Source organism: Cebidichthys violaceus, unplaced genomic scaffold (genome assembly GCF_023349555.1).
Source record: "Cebidichthys violaceus isolate CVI_PGR_0920_01 unplaced genomic scaffold, fCebVio1.0.p SCAF_54, whole genome shotgun sequence".
Taxonomy (NCBI): Eukaryota; Metazoa; Chordata; class Actinopteri; order Perciformes; family Stichaeidae; genus Cebidichthys; species Cebidichthys violaceus.
This window is the reverse complement of record NW_027176750.1, coordinates 1,564,280-1,583,997: the sequence shown is the minus strand read 5'-3', so window position 1 is coordinate 1,583,997 and position 19,718 is coordinate 1,564,280. Positions and strand designations below refer to the sequence as shown.

The window sequence follows — 19,718 nt, the reverse complement described above, 5'->3', positions numbered from 1 at the left end:
TGCACACTCTTTATAATTCTCTCTCTCTCTCGCTCTCTCTCTCTCTCTCCGACTCACGTCGTTCAAATGAAAGAGGGACTTTCCGTTTACCTCTCTGTCCCAATTAGAAGTAAAGCTGAAAAGGGACAAGCATCCTGCGGTAACTTCTTTTTTTTTTTTAACTGGACAGCAGAGTAGAGAAGCGACAGGAAACATAGTTGAAAGAGACATGCAACAAAGGTATCCAGCTGAATTTGAATCAGCTATGTTGTAGCTTACACTGCTATACCACAGGAAGTCTCCTCATGTGTTAACTTCTTCCTGCTCTATTCTCTTCCTTTACTATAATATCCCTTATCCTAAGCTATGTACTGTACATTTAAGCACAGCATGTGCAGATGATTATAGATGCTGTGTGCCTAATTGCGTTCAGTAAGAAGACGCCTTCTCTATAAAAGCTGCTGAATGTATGCCCACTATGAGGTATAATGTCTGGGTGAGGTCTGGTATTACAGTACTAACACGGCAAGATTACATCCATAGAACCGCAGAGAGGGCGTCATTAAAAACATGAGCAGCAGATGGGGAAGACATGCAACACTGTATGTGCGTGTTTGCATATTCTTTTTTTTTACAAATGTGCAAATGTACATGCGTGCCTGTGAATGTTACTTCATTTTAAGAAAAGTAGTGCTGGCATATGGGTTTACATCATGCAGGCACTCTGACCCTGTTACTGCTTAATCTGTGCAATAACACAAACCCCATGTGGCCTTGTTTCAACATCTGGGGCTTAACCAGGACCCCTGCTAGCACCCCAGCCTGGATCGTGATGTCAAATGTTAGGGTCGCCCTCAGACCTAGACCACCTTTATGTTGAAACAGACTGGCTGTGTGCTGGTGTGGCGGTTGAAGCCCACTCCCCGCTGACTATGTCCACCCCCTACTGGTCTGAGATAAAACCCCACCACACCTAGTTTCACTTAATCATAATCTGTCTGAAAATGTGTTTTTAAAAATGTTTAAACACCTCTTATAAAATACATATGTGTATGTAAACTTGAAATGTTGTGTGTTGCACAACTGTGGACCATGATATGTACACTTACAGTAAAATGATGTAGGACACAGAAACATGTTCTCTTGAAGCTACAGAAAGTCACAACTCAATTGACATCTGGCCGGTTAGCTCAGTTGGTTAGAGCGTGGTGCTAATAACGCCAAGGTCGCGGGTTCGATACCCGTACTGGCCAAATACTTTAGATCAGCCAGCAATCACAAGTTTGCCGTTTTGATCCTTGACTGCTTTATGTCCTGTGCCCGAAGTGTCCCGAAGTGTCCCTGAGCAAGACACTTTAAGTTAAATGCAGAAGTTACATTTCATATATATATGTACCTAATATTTATGACGACTATAATAAAAATAAAGAAATCCATTTTAAAGTTTTAGTTGCGTGGTTGTGCTCTGTTAGCATTTGTGACCCTAAACCTATTTTTGGATAAACAAAATTTGCAAGCTGTGACCATATGTTTGTATATTAACAATATCTACATATATATATAGTAAAATGAGATCTAAATGTTAAGAAGAGAATGTAAACAGTAGACCAAATCCAAATTGTCTTAATTCACATTAAACATTGGGTACTAGTAATACCCGACACCAAACTCATACAATTTCTGATACAGCTTCACTTCTACTTTGACTTTAATTTTCTCTCAGATCCGCCTCTCACCTGCTATCTTCTCCTCAGCTTTGTGAGGGTCCACAGGTTTAGCTGGTGACTCTTTGGAGGAAGTGACCCCGTCTGCTGCTCTACTCTCCCCTGGCCTTGGGTAGCTGCCACTGGGGGACTTCAGCGTCTTTGTTGGGGTCTTAGCGGGGGACTTGCTTGCGGTTGTGGTGGTGGTAGTGGTTTCACCGTTGGACGGCTTCTTGCTGAGCTGGAGGCCGCTGGTGAACTTTTCATGCTAAAAGAAGGTGAAGAGTAGAAAAAGTACGTAGCGATTTAGTAGTATAATACAACTGTGTATCATGGTAAACATAGATGTTTTACAGTGTGTGTTAGAGCACAGGTTGTGTGTGTGTGTGTGTGTGTGTGTGTTCTTACCTTTAGAGCCTCTTCAGGCACAGTGAGCTCTCCTCTCACCACCGTGAACAGGTTGGTATGTGAAACTGACGTGTTAAGGAAATATTGGCCACAATAGCACATACACACATACTTTAGACACAGTACTGCACAAAACAATTGACTATCATCAAATAGTACACAGTAAAAAAAAGTTGGCATCTTGGTAATAATTTATATAATAATATCTAGGCTTGAAAAATGCTTTGCTGCTCAATATTTCTGTGATTAACCCACTGGTGGATGTGTGAGGGCTGAAGAGGTTAAAAGATCAGACAAGTGAAAGGATATCATATCCAAACCTCAGCTTGTCCTCCAACTTCAGAGTGATGTACATCTGCTCCTGAATGCGGACATCATTTACAAACGTCTGCAGAGGGAAGAGAAAAACCAAGATGCTAATTTGAATAAAATGTAACAGTAGGGAAGATAACACCACAAAAAGGCATCTGATTAAGCTGGTCCACAGTTAAATCACACGTGGCAGCGTCTGTGGAAATTAGGGTTGCAGCTAACAACGATTAATCTGCCAATTATTGTCTCAGTTGATGGTTTTGTCTATGAGATAGAAAATTCTGAAAAATGCCAATTATAGTTTTAACATATTTCCACAGGGATGTTTTCTATGAGCTTGTTTTGTTCGGACAACAATCCAAAACCTCAAGGATAATAACTTTAATCTCATATGTGACAAGAAAAACAGAAAAAAAACCTCACATTTGAAAAGCTGGAACATGTGTTACTCAGATATTTCTTTTGTGGTTTTAGGGTTTTTGAAGCTTTAACAGTATTCTCACTGCCAGACACATGTGAGTTTACTGTGAGTAATAGTATGCCAACGGTTGAATCAGCTAATCCTGGTATCGCTTTACAAGAGATCAGTCTGCACTGCCAGGAGTAAAGGCCTAAGCATGACAATCCATTTCTTTCCCTGCCCGTTTCCTTCACCATCTTTCTTCCTCCCACTCCGACTCCCCCTTTCACCCCTCCTTCTCCTGTGCAGCTCTGAGATATCAGGTTTCACTGAACTGCATATGAAATTCTATCATACTTGCACTGCTGTTGTAATAAAACATTCCTGCGTCCTCTCTAGTGAGATGAGTTCATGACAGCTCTACAAAGCAGCAATGAAACACCTTCAGTAACAGAGTAGATGGTGACACTGCCCAAACACAGCTTTGTGGCAAATCTGTATATATATATATATATATATATATATATATATATCCACTGACTCAGCAGAAGAAAACTTCCTCTGAATCCAGCCAAAGAAGCTGGATGGTTCATGACACAGCAGGAAGTGGCTCTGACTCTGCCTTCCTGTCTGATAGCTGGAGAGGATGTGAGCCTATGACTGAGTGTTAATCACTACACATGACTAACTTCATGTGGCGAGTTTTATATCATCTATCCCCAAAAAGTTATTTACTATGTTTTCCAAAATACCTTTTAGCAGCCAACAGAGACTTCACAGTGTGTTTCTCTACACACTGAATCCTAACGCAGATTTTTAAAGATTATTTCTAGAAAAAAATAAATAAATATGCACATCATATTATTTCCTGCGATTATCGGAAGAAACTACATTTTCCCAAATCATGAGAAAATATAGGAGTGATAGCCATGGAGTTTAAAATGGCCTTTGTTTATATTTGGACCACACATTGTGCCCTTATGTTGTAATTTGCATAATTAGGATTCGATTCCTATTGACCTCAGTCCTGATACAAATCTGTATTGACAGGGAGATTGATTAGCAGCAGTAAAATAAAAGGTCCTATTGACTGCTAAAAAAACAAGTTAACCTCTAACCCTTCAGGACCTCAGCTCCCTCTACTTTTACCTTGAACGTCTTCTTTTGTTTTCCTCTGTATCTCTTTATTTCTATCTTTCCAGTCCCTCTCCGTCTTCCTCTAAACCCCTTGACGCCTCCTGCAGCTGGTTGAACTCATTCTCTTATCTCTCCCCCTTTGTTCTCTCCTGTCCTTTTACCTTTGTCCTACCCTCTCTCCCTGTTTTGCACATTTCCATCTGTGAACTCACCCCATTCAGGCTGCCCAGGTCCTTGACCTTGTGTTCGTCTGTCCCAGCCTCGTAGTTGATGACCGCATGCTGCTTATCCACGCTGCGCGACTACAAACGAAAACATACACAAACACGAACAATTAACCCAGTGGCAACTCTTCACCTGTAGTGCTCTTCTTCTAAATGTCTTCACGTTGCTTATACGGCCACCTGTGCTGCAGCCAGACTACAAAGAGTGTAAGCCTGACTGTGAACGGCAGAATAGCATCTGTTTCTTACACACACCATTAGAGGGCTGTGTGTGACTGGAGCAGACTGTGCTATGTTCCATCTTTATGCAGGTATGAGTGTCCAATGCCAGGAATCTATGATAGTGAGCCTCAATGTCACGATGCATGATATCTACTGTAATATCAACTTGAAGCATATCAGAAGGTATTTCAATGTCTCTGACACTGCACACAACATATCGACACTTCCACAGCTGTACACACACACACACACACACACACACACACGCACACGTTAGACTCAGATAGACATACGGTATATTGTGGAATTTGGCAAATATCCCTCTCATGTATAAATGTCAAGATCATTTCAAAACATATAAGTATGCACTGGCATTGACTGATGAGAAAATGTGCTGCAGTCTCCACATGTCTGTTAGAACGCCCTTCAGATAAAGCACATCATAAAATACAAGAAACAAAAGAAACCTTGTCCTGGAACTGTTTGCTTTCATATTTGATTCAAAAGTTTGCTGCGTGTGCAGCTGCTTGCCAGATGTTTCAGTGTAAGGTACAACATTTCTCTGCGATTTGCTCATAATGTGGGGTGACAAAAGAAAATCCAGTGGTTTTCCAGTGGTGACCAAACACAGTGTTAATGTCCGACAAACATGCGAATATGTATTAACACAGTGTCCATCTAACAAATCCATTACCGGTGCTGAAAGTGTTGTGCAACTGAGCCACTTTGTCTCACTCATTATTCATGATTCACACACTTTGGGACATGGGAGTGAAAATAAAAAAAGATGAAAACCAGAATATAAGTAATTTGCAGTGTTTTCAGATTCAGGCAATAATTAGATTATTGTGCTGAAGTCAGGCCGTTTTGACTGGCAGCTGGACCTCATATATATTGTCAGACTGCACCCTGATGCTAAAGTTAACATCTCATCTGAAGTAAAGCAAAGGGAAGCAACTCATTAGAGCCAACCCTCCAACAGAACACCTTAGTGAGATTAGTCTCCATCAAACAGGATAGAAACGGACTGAGCCGCTTGTTGTACCTCACACCGCAGGATAGAGCAGACTCATGCTGTTACGCACGGATAAACTGCTGACCAAAGCGAATATGTGCCGAAGCAACTGAGAATACAGATATGGAGTCGCTCAGTTGTATTCATTTTTTTTCCGCATAGAGTGAAAGAGAAGGAGACAAAATGATAACAGGAAGAGGAAGGGAGAAAAACATGAGGCGTATCTGATTCATCAAGGAAAGAAGAAACACACACACACACACACACACACACACACACACACACACACACACACACACACACTGCAGATGAGTTGAGCTATAGGAGCCAGAGGGAATCATTCTGAGAGACAGAAAGAGCTTTAATAGCCTCACAGACTATTATCCGATTTAGGCTGACATCATGGAAACTGTGTTCATGTTTTTATTACACTCCTTCCCCTTTTCAATGAATAAATAAAGATCTGATCATGAGGCCAGAGCTTGTAGTGAGTAACAGAGTGATAATTCTGTCATACAATCATATTGTATTTTATATTCTGTCTGTGAGTGTGTGTGTGTGTGTGTGTGTGTTTTACTTGGTTCATGACACAAGCTGCCCTTAACGTTTAGCCATGTGATCAGGCCTTGGCTCTGTAAAGCAGTCACATGGAGGACAACTAATCAGCTACACAAAATAGCACACAAACACACACACACACACACAAAGCCAAAAAAATGTCTTCAATTTGGAGGATTTCCCTAATCTTTCTATCATTACAAAGACATCACAAGGATGTGAATACAATAAGACATTCAGACAAATGCAGGAGCAGTTGGCTGAGACACATCAGAGGAAAAACAGATCTCTTAAAACTCTCCTCGCTTCAGTACATGAGCCGTATTACTTCTCTCTCGACGTTTCTTCATCACAGAGCTGGACTGTGAGAGGATTTAGGTCAGCAGAGAAACTAATACAAACTCAGCAATCAGCAAACTGAAAGGTCAACTAATGACACAGTGCTGCTGTCTATATCTGTGACATGTCTTCATAAATAAAGTAGTATTTCTCAATTTAAAGTGTATTCTTGACCTTGTGAACATCTGTAAGACTATGACAACTGGAGGTTTCGTGATACAATCAAAAGCTACAGAACAGAGAGTACTTCTCAAGTGTCATGTATGCAAGTAGACGTCTGAGTGATATTTGTAGAGTGCATAGAAGTTGTGTTTCAGTATATTTTTAAAACTTCAAATCAAATTTGTGTTATTCTCACTTAGACTGGAACATCAAAATATAAAACCCTCTCACCTTAATAGTTAAGAGTCTCAGTCTATTCGTAAAATTCAACAGCAAAACATAATAATACCACCAAATAATACTATAGGAAATAGTTTGTTTTACTATATATTTGGCTTGAGAAATATGCAGCCCTACATAAATCCAAATTTATAAAAATTAGAGACCACACTGACTATCTTTAGGCTGATACACTCAGTTTTACCGAGCTTAAAGCTCAAAAACTTCACAAGTGAAAATGACTTTAATCAGTCATGAGCTATTGTTCATGCACAAATTAAATACATATTGTATGATTTTATAGGTCTGTTTTATGCTTCAGCCTCTACAACCCAGAAACCCCATAAATGAATTACAATTCTAGAAGTTTGGATTTGATACTGTAAGGATAAACGCCACCAATGGGACTTAATTATATCTAGAATACATAGAGCGTCGTTTGTTTTAGCTAAAAACAATTATACTATAATAATTTTACAATACTAGAAATAACTCTAATTTAAATGTGGTAATATTAAAAACAGCCACAGTGATTTCATAAGATAGATAGACCAATCTGAAAAGTGAGGCTAATTTCAACCAACACAGTAAAAAATGAATGAACATCAGTGAGAGTCGTGAATGTCTCCTCGACAGTCCGACGTTCAGACAGACACTGGTACCAGTTAAAAACATCTCTCAAATATATTGTCATAACAGAGACTGCTGCCATGGATGCTCCCTCTACACACTACAACCCACTCAGTCAGATAAGATCTAACTCAGGAGGTATCTGCCCCACTTTCTATTAATAGTGCAGTGACCAGAGGTAAACAAGAGCAAGCATACACATGCATCTCCATGGATGTATGCACAGCTGCACACACACCACCGCAGTACACACACACACACACACACACACACACACACACACACACACACACACACACACACACACACAAAGTACATACACACACTAATATGATAACATATAAACAGTTTCTGCTACTGCAAGAGCAACTGCATGAGCATTGAAACATGTAAACAGTTAGCTTATGTAACAGGCTGCTGTGAGATCAGCAGGTTATTTATATGACTGAGATGAACCCCTCACATGAGTGTCAGGCTCTGTGTGTTATCTGGTTATCATATTATTTTAGGACTTAGTAACTTACTAAGACTCAAACTGTTATCGGACTGTGTTTTTTTTTTATTTAATAAAGACAGCAAATTCTACAGCAAAAATACAAACAAACACACTTCGCCCATTCTGGTTTATTTAAGCCGCTGTCAGTCAGGAAATAAAGTGCTGTCACCTGTAGCATGAGCTCGCAGTCATCCCGGCCCACAAAGATCATTTCCCGGGGCAGTCGGTGGCGAGTTCCCCCACTGCTCACCAGGAACCACGAGGTCACACTCATCTCTGCAACCTGCTGCTGCCTCTGAGCAGTGAATCAGCTAATCTGCAGTTTGACAAACAGTGTTGAATAGTTCTGTTAATGATCTTCATGCTCAGAATTCAAATTGCTCTCATATCATCTAAACAAACTCACATCTACTGGAATACTGAAACAGCTTAATGGCTGAAGATAACCTATAAAATAACAGCAGGAACACTTGTTTTCTTGAACCAATTAAGTCCAAACACACACAAGTGCTGTGATAAGGAGAGATTAAAATATAAAAGGAAGTCTCTCTTCTGAAACAAGCAAAAGAAGATCATTTATTTGGCTGCATATTGTAAAGTTAAAAGAGTATAACTCATCCTAGTGTTGGAGTCAACCTTGCAATATGCAAAAGTCAATTAAATAATAGTATTTCTAGAAGAGAACATTTTTTTTATATTTGCAAACCCTAAGGTTTGAAGAGCATCATTTTGCCTTATCTCAGAGGCAAGCAAATGCAATATACATGTAAGTAAGTTGTTATAAAAAATTGTGAAAATAAAGTAGTGAGTTCTATTACACACCTGTGGTCCAGGTAGCTCACTGCTGATCAACTGCTGGCAACACAGCAGGGCTAGCCCATCCTGAGGAAGGAGAAGAAAGGAAAAGATTTTCTTTCATTTATATTCACAGAAGCAGGCAAAAACACACAATGCATTTCTTTGCAACATGACACAAACAGCCCCGAGATGTACGAAAATAATATATGAGGCAATAAAGGCAGGCAAATAAAGTGTAAACATTGGTAGAGATGCACAGAATGAGAACACTCCATCTTGCTTTGTTTAGCTGGGAGGAGGAATGAGGTTGAGTGGGCGGTCTTGCAATGCGATGCCTCTGCGTCTACTCCTGGAAACGAAGACTCAGCCAACCAGGGAGATACGTCCTCTCTTTTCTCCCGGCCCGCCCTGATCATTGCCAGATGTTGGAGGAGGAAGTGATGTAGGAATGTTGGCTGGCCTCCTCAGCAGGACATTTATTTTCCCCTGCTACCCACCTCCTCCCCTCGCTCTCTTCCAGAAGAGCAGGAAAGGAGGTCAGAGCCAGCCACAGCGACTTTCACACTGCTCAAAGCCTAAAGGAACAACAGATTAAGCAGAACTAACTGCTTTTTTTTTTTTTATAACTGATTGGCTATGGGATTGGAGTCGTCTAGATGAGTCACTGGCTGTAAACAGCCAAAAGTACCTTTTCCTAATTTAACCTTTCACACTGTCACAAGATGACAACAAAACAGAGTGGAGCCTCTTCGAATGAAGAGCAGAATCGGTTATCTCAGTTAAAAAACAACATTAAATAAAGATTGCTGCATTTGGTTACGCCTTAATGTTGGATTTCATACGGAGGTTTAGGCAATTTTAATACGGTTTATAATCATTTCAATATCAAACGTGCGAAAAAGAAGCTTTTCATGGTGAATTTAAGCGGCGCTAAAATAACAGGAGCTCTGTCGTGTGTAATAAGTGCCAAGAAAAGCCAATCAGAGAGGGAATTAAAGATTATTGAGCTAAGCGTTTGCTCAGTTGACCTCATAAGTACTTGGTATACCAACTCAATAATCCCATGGGTAAAATTTTAATCAACTGCACACCTCTGGCAGTTCCTCGCACGAAGCTGTTGGGAACGTGACGGCACCAAAGCAGCAGCTGTCTCCGATGTAAAAGGGATCAGTTTTCATCACAGTCAGAATATCCAACAATTTGATGTGATATGTGAAACATTTTTAGACAGTTGCTAAGTACACTGCTGCAACATGCTGCCACAGATTAGGTGTGTTTTGGACATATTTTCATATCAGTCTCAAGCTCATTGACAAGATTGGTGTGTCCAAACCAGACCTATGTAAATAGAGCGCATCTTCAATTATCCACAACAAGTATATTAGGAATATGGAACAGGTATTGTGTGTAGATATCACACTGGAGCGCCACACTATGAACACATTATCAGAGAAAGCCAACAATTAAACACCAGCACTGCCATTCCACTATAATTATGTGCGGTGTCTCCTCCCCACTGGAACCAAAGCATCGGAAGGCTCTCAATAACCACTGCACACTCACTGCAGAATGCAATGTTAACGAGAATGTGGTCGAGAAGCCTGAATACGAAGCATACCAGCCTGTGTGGTGCCATCAATAAAAAAAATCTTGCTATCACACATGAAAGGCGGGAGGAATGCTGCGGAAGGTCTGTCGAAGGAGACTCAGCTGAGGAGGTTGTCGTCTGCTTTGCATGTGCTCCTTACAGTCCTGATGTTAAGTGGTCAGTTCAGTCAAAATACAAAAAAAAACATATTTTATCACTTAACTCTAGCAGTGTCTAGTCATACACGACGGTAGATTTTGAGATACCTATATCTTGGATTTTTGCCTCCATCTCAATACATTGGAGGTGAATGGAACATTGTCATCTGTATAAAAACAGATACAATATTTAATCTAGAACATAATTAGCATATTAATCAATTTCCAATTAAAATAAGCATTGCTAACTGCTAAAGTTATTCCAATAAAAACAGGAAAATATTAGAAAATATGTTTATGTTTTTTTTTTGTAATTTGGATGAACCAATCAGTCCCACCATTTTGCCTAAAATTGTTTGCTTCCAATAACAGACCTACAGCAGTAAATGCTCACTGTTATCCTCTGAAATGTGAAGCAGTCATTCCAATGTTGAGATAGTGGCACACTCTCTCACACACACACACACACACACACACACACACACACACACACACACACACACACACACAAAAGAATTAAGGAGTGAAAGGCTGGACTATTCCAAGATGACTGTGAATTCTTTGTATAGAGAAGAGGGCTGGTGAAGAGACAGGAAGCATGCACTGCACTTCCAGTCAAGCACTGATCTCCACAGTAGATGTGCATCTGATGTTGATTTGATTTGATGACTGTCTGTCTGGCATTCATCAAAAAAAAGCATGTGTCATCTACAGTGAGGCTGCTCATTCACAGCTGAAATGATTTGAATCACATTGTCATGAGGAAAATCATCTTAAAACACTAACAAAGGTGCAGATTTGAAGCAAATGAGTATGAGCACCGCTATTAATATTCATTATATAATTAAATATTCAGACATGAGAAATAAGCGGGGTGATTATAAAGCACTGCTGGATAATCAGATTATTAGATGTGGTTAATCGCTATGTTTTTGTTCTCCAGCAAAATATTCTATAAGAAATCTTCTGTCTTTCCAACAATTCGTATCTTTTCCCTCCACTCCGAACGAGCCAATCACAGAGGATGTGTGAAAGGGGACAGGAAGTGATGTAAATGACATTGCTTACTGTCATCCCCCAATATGTTCCTGTGCTGCGACACATGGCTGCTGCTCTCCACACAGCATCTGGCTCCAGAGCGTATCCCAGAATGATGCAACACCACGACTCATCTGCCTAACCTCCCAGACCTCCACATCACCACAGCAACCCTAATAGCTGACTCAGACCGCATCACACACACACACACACACACACACACACACACACACACACACACACACACACACACACACACACACACAGTGACAGCTGCTGTGTGTCGCCTCCACACACACATTTCTACAAACACACAATTGTTTAGCAAACCAAAGAGAGAAATAAAGTAGGGGAGAAAGAGACGGACTCGTACGTCCACATTGTGGTCTTATTACATTACATTACGGTCATTTATCAGACCAAAGCGACTTACAATTCAGTATCTATTTACACACCGTACATTAGCTGTTAGCCGTTAGTCAAACACACTGTCTAAAACAATAAATTATACTACAGTCATTTAGCAGATGCTGTTATCCAAAGCGACTTACAATTCAGTATCTATCTACACACTGTAGACGCAGCTACGGGAGCAACTTTGGGGTTAAGTGTCTTGCTCAAGACTAGTAGAGCAGGAGACGGGGATTGAACCGCCAACCCTCTGATTGAAAGGCGGCCCTGCTCTCCACTTAGCCACGGTCACCCCTTATGATGAGAGCCTCAGGGTGTGGTTGTCGACCCACATTGAAAAACATGTAGCTTTATCTCAGTGTAGCCACATTACAACTTACCAGTAGCTACAGTGGATAATAAAACTACTCATAAAGTTAAAACCATGCTTGGCTAGGTCCCTATTGTATAATGACAACACATAGCTATTGTCATATGTCATATTTTGGAGAAAACCAAAAAAAGGTGACACTGTATTGAGCATTTATCGCTCTAAACTTCCATGTCTGTGGTCTTTCCCAGGAGAAATCCTCTGAAGACAGGAGGTGATGCATTTCATGTTTACAACAGCAGCAGAAGCTGTTCTGGTATAAATAGCACTCTGTAGTTAGAGGAGCTGGAGCAGTGATAGCCCAAAGACAAGAGTTCTATTTAGACTAATTAAACTAAAGCTGAGGGAAAGATTATGATACTGACTCTAGTGGATTAACACTTTACGCGTGACCTAAAATGTAATAAATAATAGAATAAATACTGCAGCTTTGCAACAATGGAAACAAAGAGAATAAAGGGTATGTGGTGCTAGACAGCACCTGTAAGGTGTGAGTAAAACCAATAGAAGGTAAGTACATCGAAAGGTCAAGACCAGCAGAGGAGCAGCAGCCTGTTCCCTTTGAAAGTGCTGATGTCAGGTCAGTAAATCAATGGGTGATAGATAAGGGAGCCTGAATTGGTCTTGCAACCCTGGAGGTGTTTTGGGAGAGAGGAAGCCCCCCCCCCACCCCCCCCACCCAGACCCTGAGGGGTATAAAGAACAAACCAGGCAAGACCAGACAGTGGAGCAACCTCCGGACAAACAGACAGACAGACAGAGGGCTTGTGGTCCCCAATGACGGGCTCCACAGTAGACCTACAGACATGAAAGAGTCCAGCAGAGGTAGACAATCGTTTGTTCCTCTCTAAACTTCGAGCAGAAAGAGAAACTGGGCTTTTTCCTATGATGCAGATAACGACCAGACAAAATCTTACTTCATCACCTGTGAGCGTTACTGTTTCACGGAGTTCATCGTACTTCCATAACACACTCTGACACACTACTGTTGTGTGATACTTCCGGTCCTGTAATGTCCCATTCCAGTGTGTGTGTGTGTGTGTGTGACGCTAACGTCGCCTAGCCCTTCGAACGACAAGTGAACACAGCTCTACGGAGCAGCCAGTCAATCACAAAAAAGCTTTTGTTTGATAGCAGTTAAATAATACAGTGTGTATGAAATGTTCTCGGCCTAAAAACATCTGAGAGTGCACAAAGGAGCACGCCATGGCCGCTCCGGGGATATCAGTCTTTAAGTCTTTGATTCCATTTGACATTTGGATCTAGTTGGCCTACTTTACCTCTCCTCATAAATGAAGAATAGACGACCACGAGCAAAACAATCAGTAGTCAACTACAACTGGATGTATGAATGGAGTTTAGTGGATTTACCAGCCAAGGATGCTTCTTAAGAGTAAGAATATGTATGTACAAAATCTATATTAGGACTAAAAATGGAAAAAAAAAAAATGCAACAAAGAAAAAATAATTCATGCTATTGATCGATGCATTTTGAGTATTTCTGAATTCATGCAGCCAGATAAAGACTGAACAGCGGCATTAATCTCTAACGACAGGACCACAGCACCGTGCAGGGAGGTAATTAATCATTATGGAGTCACTATAGCACCTCAAATCTGCTGAAACTTGAGTGTGCATGTGTGGCTTTATGTGCGTTAATGGGGCTTATACATGCAGCATGTGGGGGAGAAAAAAAGAAGAAAAAAAAAAAGAAAAGTGTCCCATGCAGCAAGAAAAGACCATATGGTGCAGAGAAGCGGCCACACGCGTCACACGAGCAGTTTGGCGAGAGGAACAAACAAGCAGAACACCTCCATTTAGCCAGCATCCGCACATCCTGTTTATTGTTATCACCGCACACAAAACAGCTCACTGCCGTCCGTAAGACTCTGACCCGCCACATGCTCGGTGATCCCTGTGCTCCCATGTGACCTACAGACCTACATTTAGACGTTCGCTGTTCACGGGTGTCATTAACTGTATCAAAAACACAGCCTGCCCCCTCCAGCGTTATGTGAGAAAGTGAAGTTATTATTCCTGCGGAGTGTAAGAGAGCCAGCGCTCTGAACAAGCCTGTTCTGATAAAGAGATAACAAAAAAAAAAAAAATAGATTATTAATAATCCAAGAGAATTAATGAAGCACATGGCCTGCAGCGGAGTCATTCTCGGTGCAATGAATTCATTCTGCTGAAGCGTGTGTGTGTGTGTGTGCAACAGTCTTCAGAAGATATACGGAAAAACACTCATTTCTGGAGGCAATAAGAGCAGAAGAATGCAAAGTAAACTAATTCGCAAACTTGAATAAACCATCAAAATGTTTGAGCAATAAGTCTTATAATAGAGCAGAACATTTCAGTGGATTAATGCATCAGTCAACAGCTATCTTTATGGTTGATTAAACGCTTAAGTGGTGTTTGAAGTAACCACACAAAAAATGATCTGGTTCAAGCTTCTGCAACGTGAAGATTTGCTGCTTTTCTTCGCTCTGCAAGTCGAACATTTTGGGGTTTTGGACCGGCGGTCGAACAAAAAGGAAATTGCGACGGACATTTTTTCACTATTTTCTGTCCTTTTTATAGAGCAAACAATTACTGGAAAAGATAATTGGCAGATGAATCCATAATGGAAAAAATGTGTTTTATATCCTGAATTTACTTAAAACTCTATTCCTGAAAACAAAAAGGTATTTCAACTGGGTGAATACATTTACCCTCTGCTACAGGAGTGAATAATACTAGTCATATTTAATAAATAACTGCATTAAGCACCAACAGAAGCCAAAGCACACAGCGTTTCAGGTTAGCCGTCGGTTTGACTGTTTGTCTTTGTGACCCCTGCTGAGCAGATAATAACTGACCCGTGGCCCTTTAAGGGGAACATTAGTATTTGGCCAAACCCCGCCACGTTGATTATGACACCGGCATTTATGCTGCCCACAGCGAATAGCCTCAGCAGCAGACAAAAATAGTGAAATCCACACTGGCACTTAGGAGAGGAAAAAAAAAAAAAAAAAAGGATCAACGTTGGCATAAGAGGACAATCAGAGGAAGAGATGGAGAGCCGGCCCAAATACTAGATCAATATCTGCAGTGGAAAGAAGCACAGCATAACCCAGAGGGGAGTCTGTCCCACCTCAAAACAGATGTGAAGCTCGCTCTGTTTTATTATTCATTTTGAGAAGTTAGATGCAGGAAAAAAAAAAAAGCCAGACACGCCCTTCATGTTCCATAACAAGGGAGAGGCTGATGATCATATAAACTGCTTCCCTGTCTCTTTCCTTTCCTTACCACACACTTTTCTATTCACCTCCCTTGTTCCTCTGACTCTTCACATTAAGCCGCAGCGTCACGAAGCCATCTGACTCTCGTCACCCTTTTAAAAGTTTCTAAAAAGCGGATTACAGACGTGAGTTCCGCTGCTATTTGTTTTGAGCCAAAGTCATCCTGGTACACAAACACGCTGAAGAGAATAGAATACATTAGAAACATATTGAGGTCCAGGCTGGATTGTTTGGTTTTTTCTAGTCACAAATAACACTCCCTCACCACTGAAGTCAAAATGAACTCACTTCCCAAACTTCCTTCAACACACAATGGCCATGGGCCGGACAGACAAGTCCTCAATCCCAAGACTAGAATAGAAAACAGGTTCACATTATTGAAGGAAACCCTTACAAACATGCACATTCTGCTCATCGGCCCAGTGTCATAATACTGAGCAGAAACACATTTAAAGAACACAAGAACAGATATATATGTATATATATATATATATATATATATATATATATATATAAAAGTCTGAGTGCACTATGTCTATGCATTCACATTGTTGCCTCTGTTATCGTCTCCACTGTAACTGTAAGTGGACACGTATGAAGGCAGGCTGGGACATTGCTGCTGCTGCTGCTGCTGCTGCTGCTTCCTCCCTGAGAGTCCGTCCTGTGACACTGACACAGTTTTTAAAAAATGCAACCGTCTGTAGAGACAACCAGCCTGCTGGCAAAAAAAAAAAAAAAAACCCACATTTGCGGGGAGGACAGGAAGGAGGCAGGAGGAAAAAAAAAGGACAGAAAGAAAAGGTCTAAAAGGAAAAAGGAGCAACGCCGGACTGGACGGTATTATCTGCACATTCTATGGCTCAAAGTCAAAAAAAGCATTTGAATTCGTACAGCTGAGGGAGGAGGAGACTAACGAGGCTCAGCGGTGTGCAGCCTCTAGAAGGACAACACCGGTCCAGTCTGAGAGTTATGAACCCTGACCTGGACGGGATGCCGTCTCCACTGGTCGGCCTATACCTTTAACAGCATTCAATACAACGAAGAGATATGATCATGATAATAAAATCAAACCGCTGCTTCCACTGCTTTCAAATGTTGTGAACAGTTGTGTAACTTTGGTATTTACCATGCATCTGCTTCTAGCATTTCAACTAAATCCATCACTCATTATGTGACCTGATATGTAGACAATAATTACACAATTTAAAAAAAAAAAAATGTTGCATACATTTGCGTGTAAGAGGCATACAAATAAGACGTCTGAAAGAGCTTTGTCAATGTACGATGATATACCAGCGTTAAAGACACTGTAATGCAGTCGTGGCACATCTTTTTCCCCTGTTTCCTCCTCAGTTTTTACATCTCATGTGATGATGACAGCGAGACTCAAACTCAACACAAAGAGAGCGGATGCATGTAGGCCAGCTACATCTGCCCCACGAAAACAAAGCCTCCTCACAGGAGGAGAGGACGAGGAGGAGGAGGAGGAGGAAGAGGAGGAGGAGGGTCCGATTTAGGGGAAAACACACTCTGAAGCGACATTGCTTAATGAAATAGGCCTACGGTGCCTTAAATATACACTTCAGACAATATAAAGAGACTCAGAGGAGGACCCGGGAGTTTAGTGTGTTTCCAATGAGGCAAAACACAAAGCGACCTTCACTGTGATGTGCATCCTGTCTCCTTAGCCTCCGTGCGGTTACAGAGGAAGCGTCTAATACAACCAACAAGGCAAATAATAATAATAATAATAATAATCATAATAACAGCATAGAGGGCAAACGTGGCCGGTGTTTTTTTTTTTTTTTTAAATTTTGTTATAGTGTCGAGGCTGTGTCGCTTTACAAAGGCGGAGCAGGCTGCTCATGCTGCTGCCATCAGTAAACCAGTCGCCACCCAGTCACAACATGGTATTCTTGCTTATTACATTGTATGCATGCAAACCGAATGTAGGTTTTAGTGTGAGAAGTAAAGTAAAGTCTCCGCTATTCTCACCCTTTGTTTCCTCTCTGGTGCGCGTTTCAGCTGAAGGTGTGTTCAGTCTTGGGCTCCGGTGCGTCGGCCTTCTCGCTCTCCGTCGCTCAGCGATAACGCTTCTCTCCCTGCAAAACAGCGGCGAGACGCGAGCCGACCGACATCCTGTGAAAGACGCGTCAAGTCAGCGGGAATGTTAAACACACGACTTCCGGTAAAAACTTTCAGAATAAAATCAGAACGACCACGCTGTGTGAGTGAGTGATGTGTCTGTCAGCCATATGCACAACTAATCATGTGACCACAGATTAAGCAAAAATGTAGTTCAACATCCCTGAATCTGTGGGGAGAGATTAGCACTTAGAAAACTGTGATATAAAAGTCAGGACAAAACAATATGGTTCTGATCAAAAATGAATTTATATACAGCATAAACATATCGTTTGTCACCTCCTTATACATACATAATTTGTTTTGTTCAGCTTTGTTGTCCTTTTTTAGTTGTAAGTCTGTTTTAACTTAATAGTCTTTTGAACTGTGTGCACCGTAAGTACATTGGGAGCAACTTGAGGCCACAGTCTATTTTCCTGTATGTGTACACAATGAAGCTAATTGCTGATCAATTTAAACTATACAATTTTAAAACCTTGAATGTAAATTCACAGAGCTTCGCTGAGGAGATATAGTCCCACCACAACGAAAAATAGAATATAGACTGCTATGTAACAAATCAATAATCAAACAATTCATTAAAGAAATGTGACAAAACATTGTCTTGATGTCCATATGGAAGATGAAACTAATAAGACAGTTCTAACATAGTATCACTTCTTTTTAAATTGTCATCATAATGAAGGCGTGTCCTAATTATTGTATTCAAATAGAAGTAGATAGGCTTTGCTATGTGGACCACATATCTTCAATTGGATGTATGTCTTATTATAGTATATATAACATTGGTATTATTACCCTTTATCCTTGTGATACAGTCTAGCTCAGGAGAAAATATTTTGTAATAGTATATTATTGTTACTAAGTTTGATTTCTTAATAGGAGAAAGGTCAAGGTTTTTGACTGAAGTAGGCTACAATAACCGAAGCTTCATTCATGTTTTTTTATCATGTTGATTGGACTATAATAAATCAGATGCAGCTGAAATAACGCCTACAGACCTTTACAGCTTATGGCAAAAGAAAAAAACCCTACAGATGGCAAAGTAGCTGACATCACTGGATCAGAGGATTAGACATGCATCTTATCTCATTTTAATTTTCAGAAAAAGAAAAAAAACTTTTAATTTTTAAAGCAGATATCGTAGTTTCCGGTGATTAGATATACGTCTCTGTTTAGCTTGACACAGTTCATCCACAGCAGCGCCTGCGTCTACACTTCCAACCATGGATACTTCCAACTCGACCAGAAGCCGTCAGCCAGAACCGGGAGGGCGGGTTTCCTGGACTCACTGGTCACGTTTCAGGGTGTTTTGTGACTTTACCATGATCTGTCTGCAGCACGATGCGCAGCTCAAATTAAGAAGGATGTCCGGGAACCAAACAACTAATTTACAAAACGATCGAATTAAATGAGGATTTTGCAACAAGAACATAACAACATTACATTTACTGGGCTCATTTTGAAACGATATCTCATTTTTTTTAGCTTATGACATTATTGTCGTAGTGACTGAACGCTTTAAACCCTATTGACATCTGAAAAGAGGCGGAATAATTAATGCACTTTGAGTTCACTGAAATGTTTTGTTTGCATGTATCTAAAAATATAATAAAATAATTAGGCCAGTTTACTTAGAGACATCTGCACCAGGCTGCACAAGTGATAATTAAATATCTTATATGCTGCCAACGACTTCATTTAAGTTTTAAAGTATTTGAAACGTGCATCCTTACTAAAATAAGAGCCTAAAACATTAGATATTTTTTGCTTTAAAAAAAAATAAAAATTCAAAATCGACAACGTTGTCTGGCTCAATGACGCTCTCTCCCTGTCACTCGATTTATGTCATTGGAAGTACCGGCTGGCGAGGGCGGGGCGTTTGTGTGTTTTTCGAACAACGGACCCTGTACACTTTTTTATTTTATTTTAGCTATTATAAGCTACTTCACCACAGTTTGCGTTTTAATCCAGAACACCGGCATTTACCTTTGTGTGTTTAAATGGTGGTGTCCGTATTATAAGTTATACGTGATTTTAGTTTAACTGACAATATCGCCATTGCGGCACACGAGGTGTCACAAATCGAACTCTCCCTGTCCGTTGGAGGGGCGTTGTCAGTTGT

General features: G+C 40.7%; 1 protein-coding gene and 1 non-coding gene across 7 annotated transcripts in view; one reads left to right on the top strand and one right to left on the bottom strand.

Annotated features, from left to right (window-relative positions):
- The window catches only part of cep170aa (centrosomal protein 170Aa), a 39,358-nt gene extending 21,805 nt beyond the window's left edge, over window positions 1-17,553 (bottom strand). For all 6 annotated transcript variants that reach the window (XM_068731814.1, XM_068731817.1, XM_068731815.1 and 3 more), the window contains exons 1-7: window positions 17,444-17,553; window positions 8,627-8,686; window positions 7,974-8,120; window positions 4,152-4,241; window positions 2,400-2,478; window positions 2,091-2,149; window positions 1,716-1,950 (exon numbers count right to left, since the gene is read on the bottom strand). In XM_068731814.1, the coding sequence (XP_068587915.1) occupies window positions 1,716-1,950; window positions 2,091-2,149; window positions 2,400-2,478; window positions 4,152-4,241; window positions 7,974-8,078 (568 nt within the window). In that variant the 5' untranslated portion in view covers window positions 8,079-8,120; window positions 8,627-8,686; window positions 17,444-17,553. The remainder of the gene's footprint in view (window positions 1-1,715; window positions 1,951-2,090; window positions 2,150-2,399; window positions 2,479-4,151; window positions 4,242-7,973; window positions 8,121-8,626; window positions 8,687-17,443) is intronic.
- On the top strand, window positions 1,159-1,232 carry trnai-aau (transfer RNA isoleucine (anticodon AAU)). Its single transcript has one exon. It is a non-coding gene; the product is annotated as a tRNA-Ile (tRNA).
- Window positions 17,554-19,718: the final 2,165 nt, after the last annotated feature.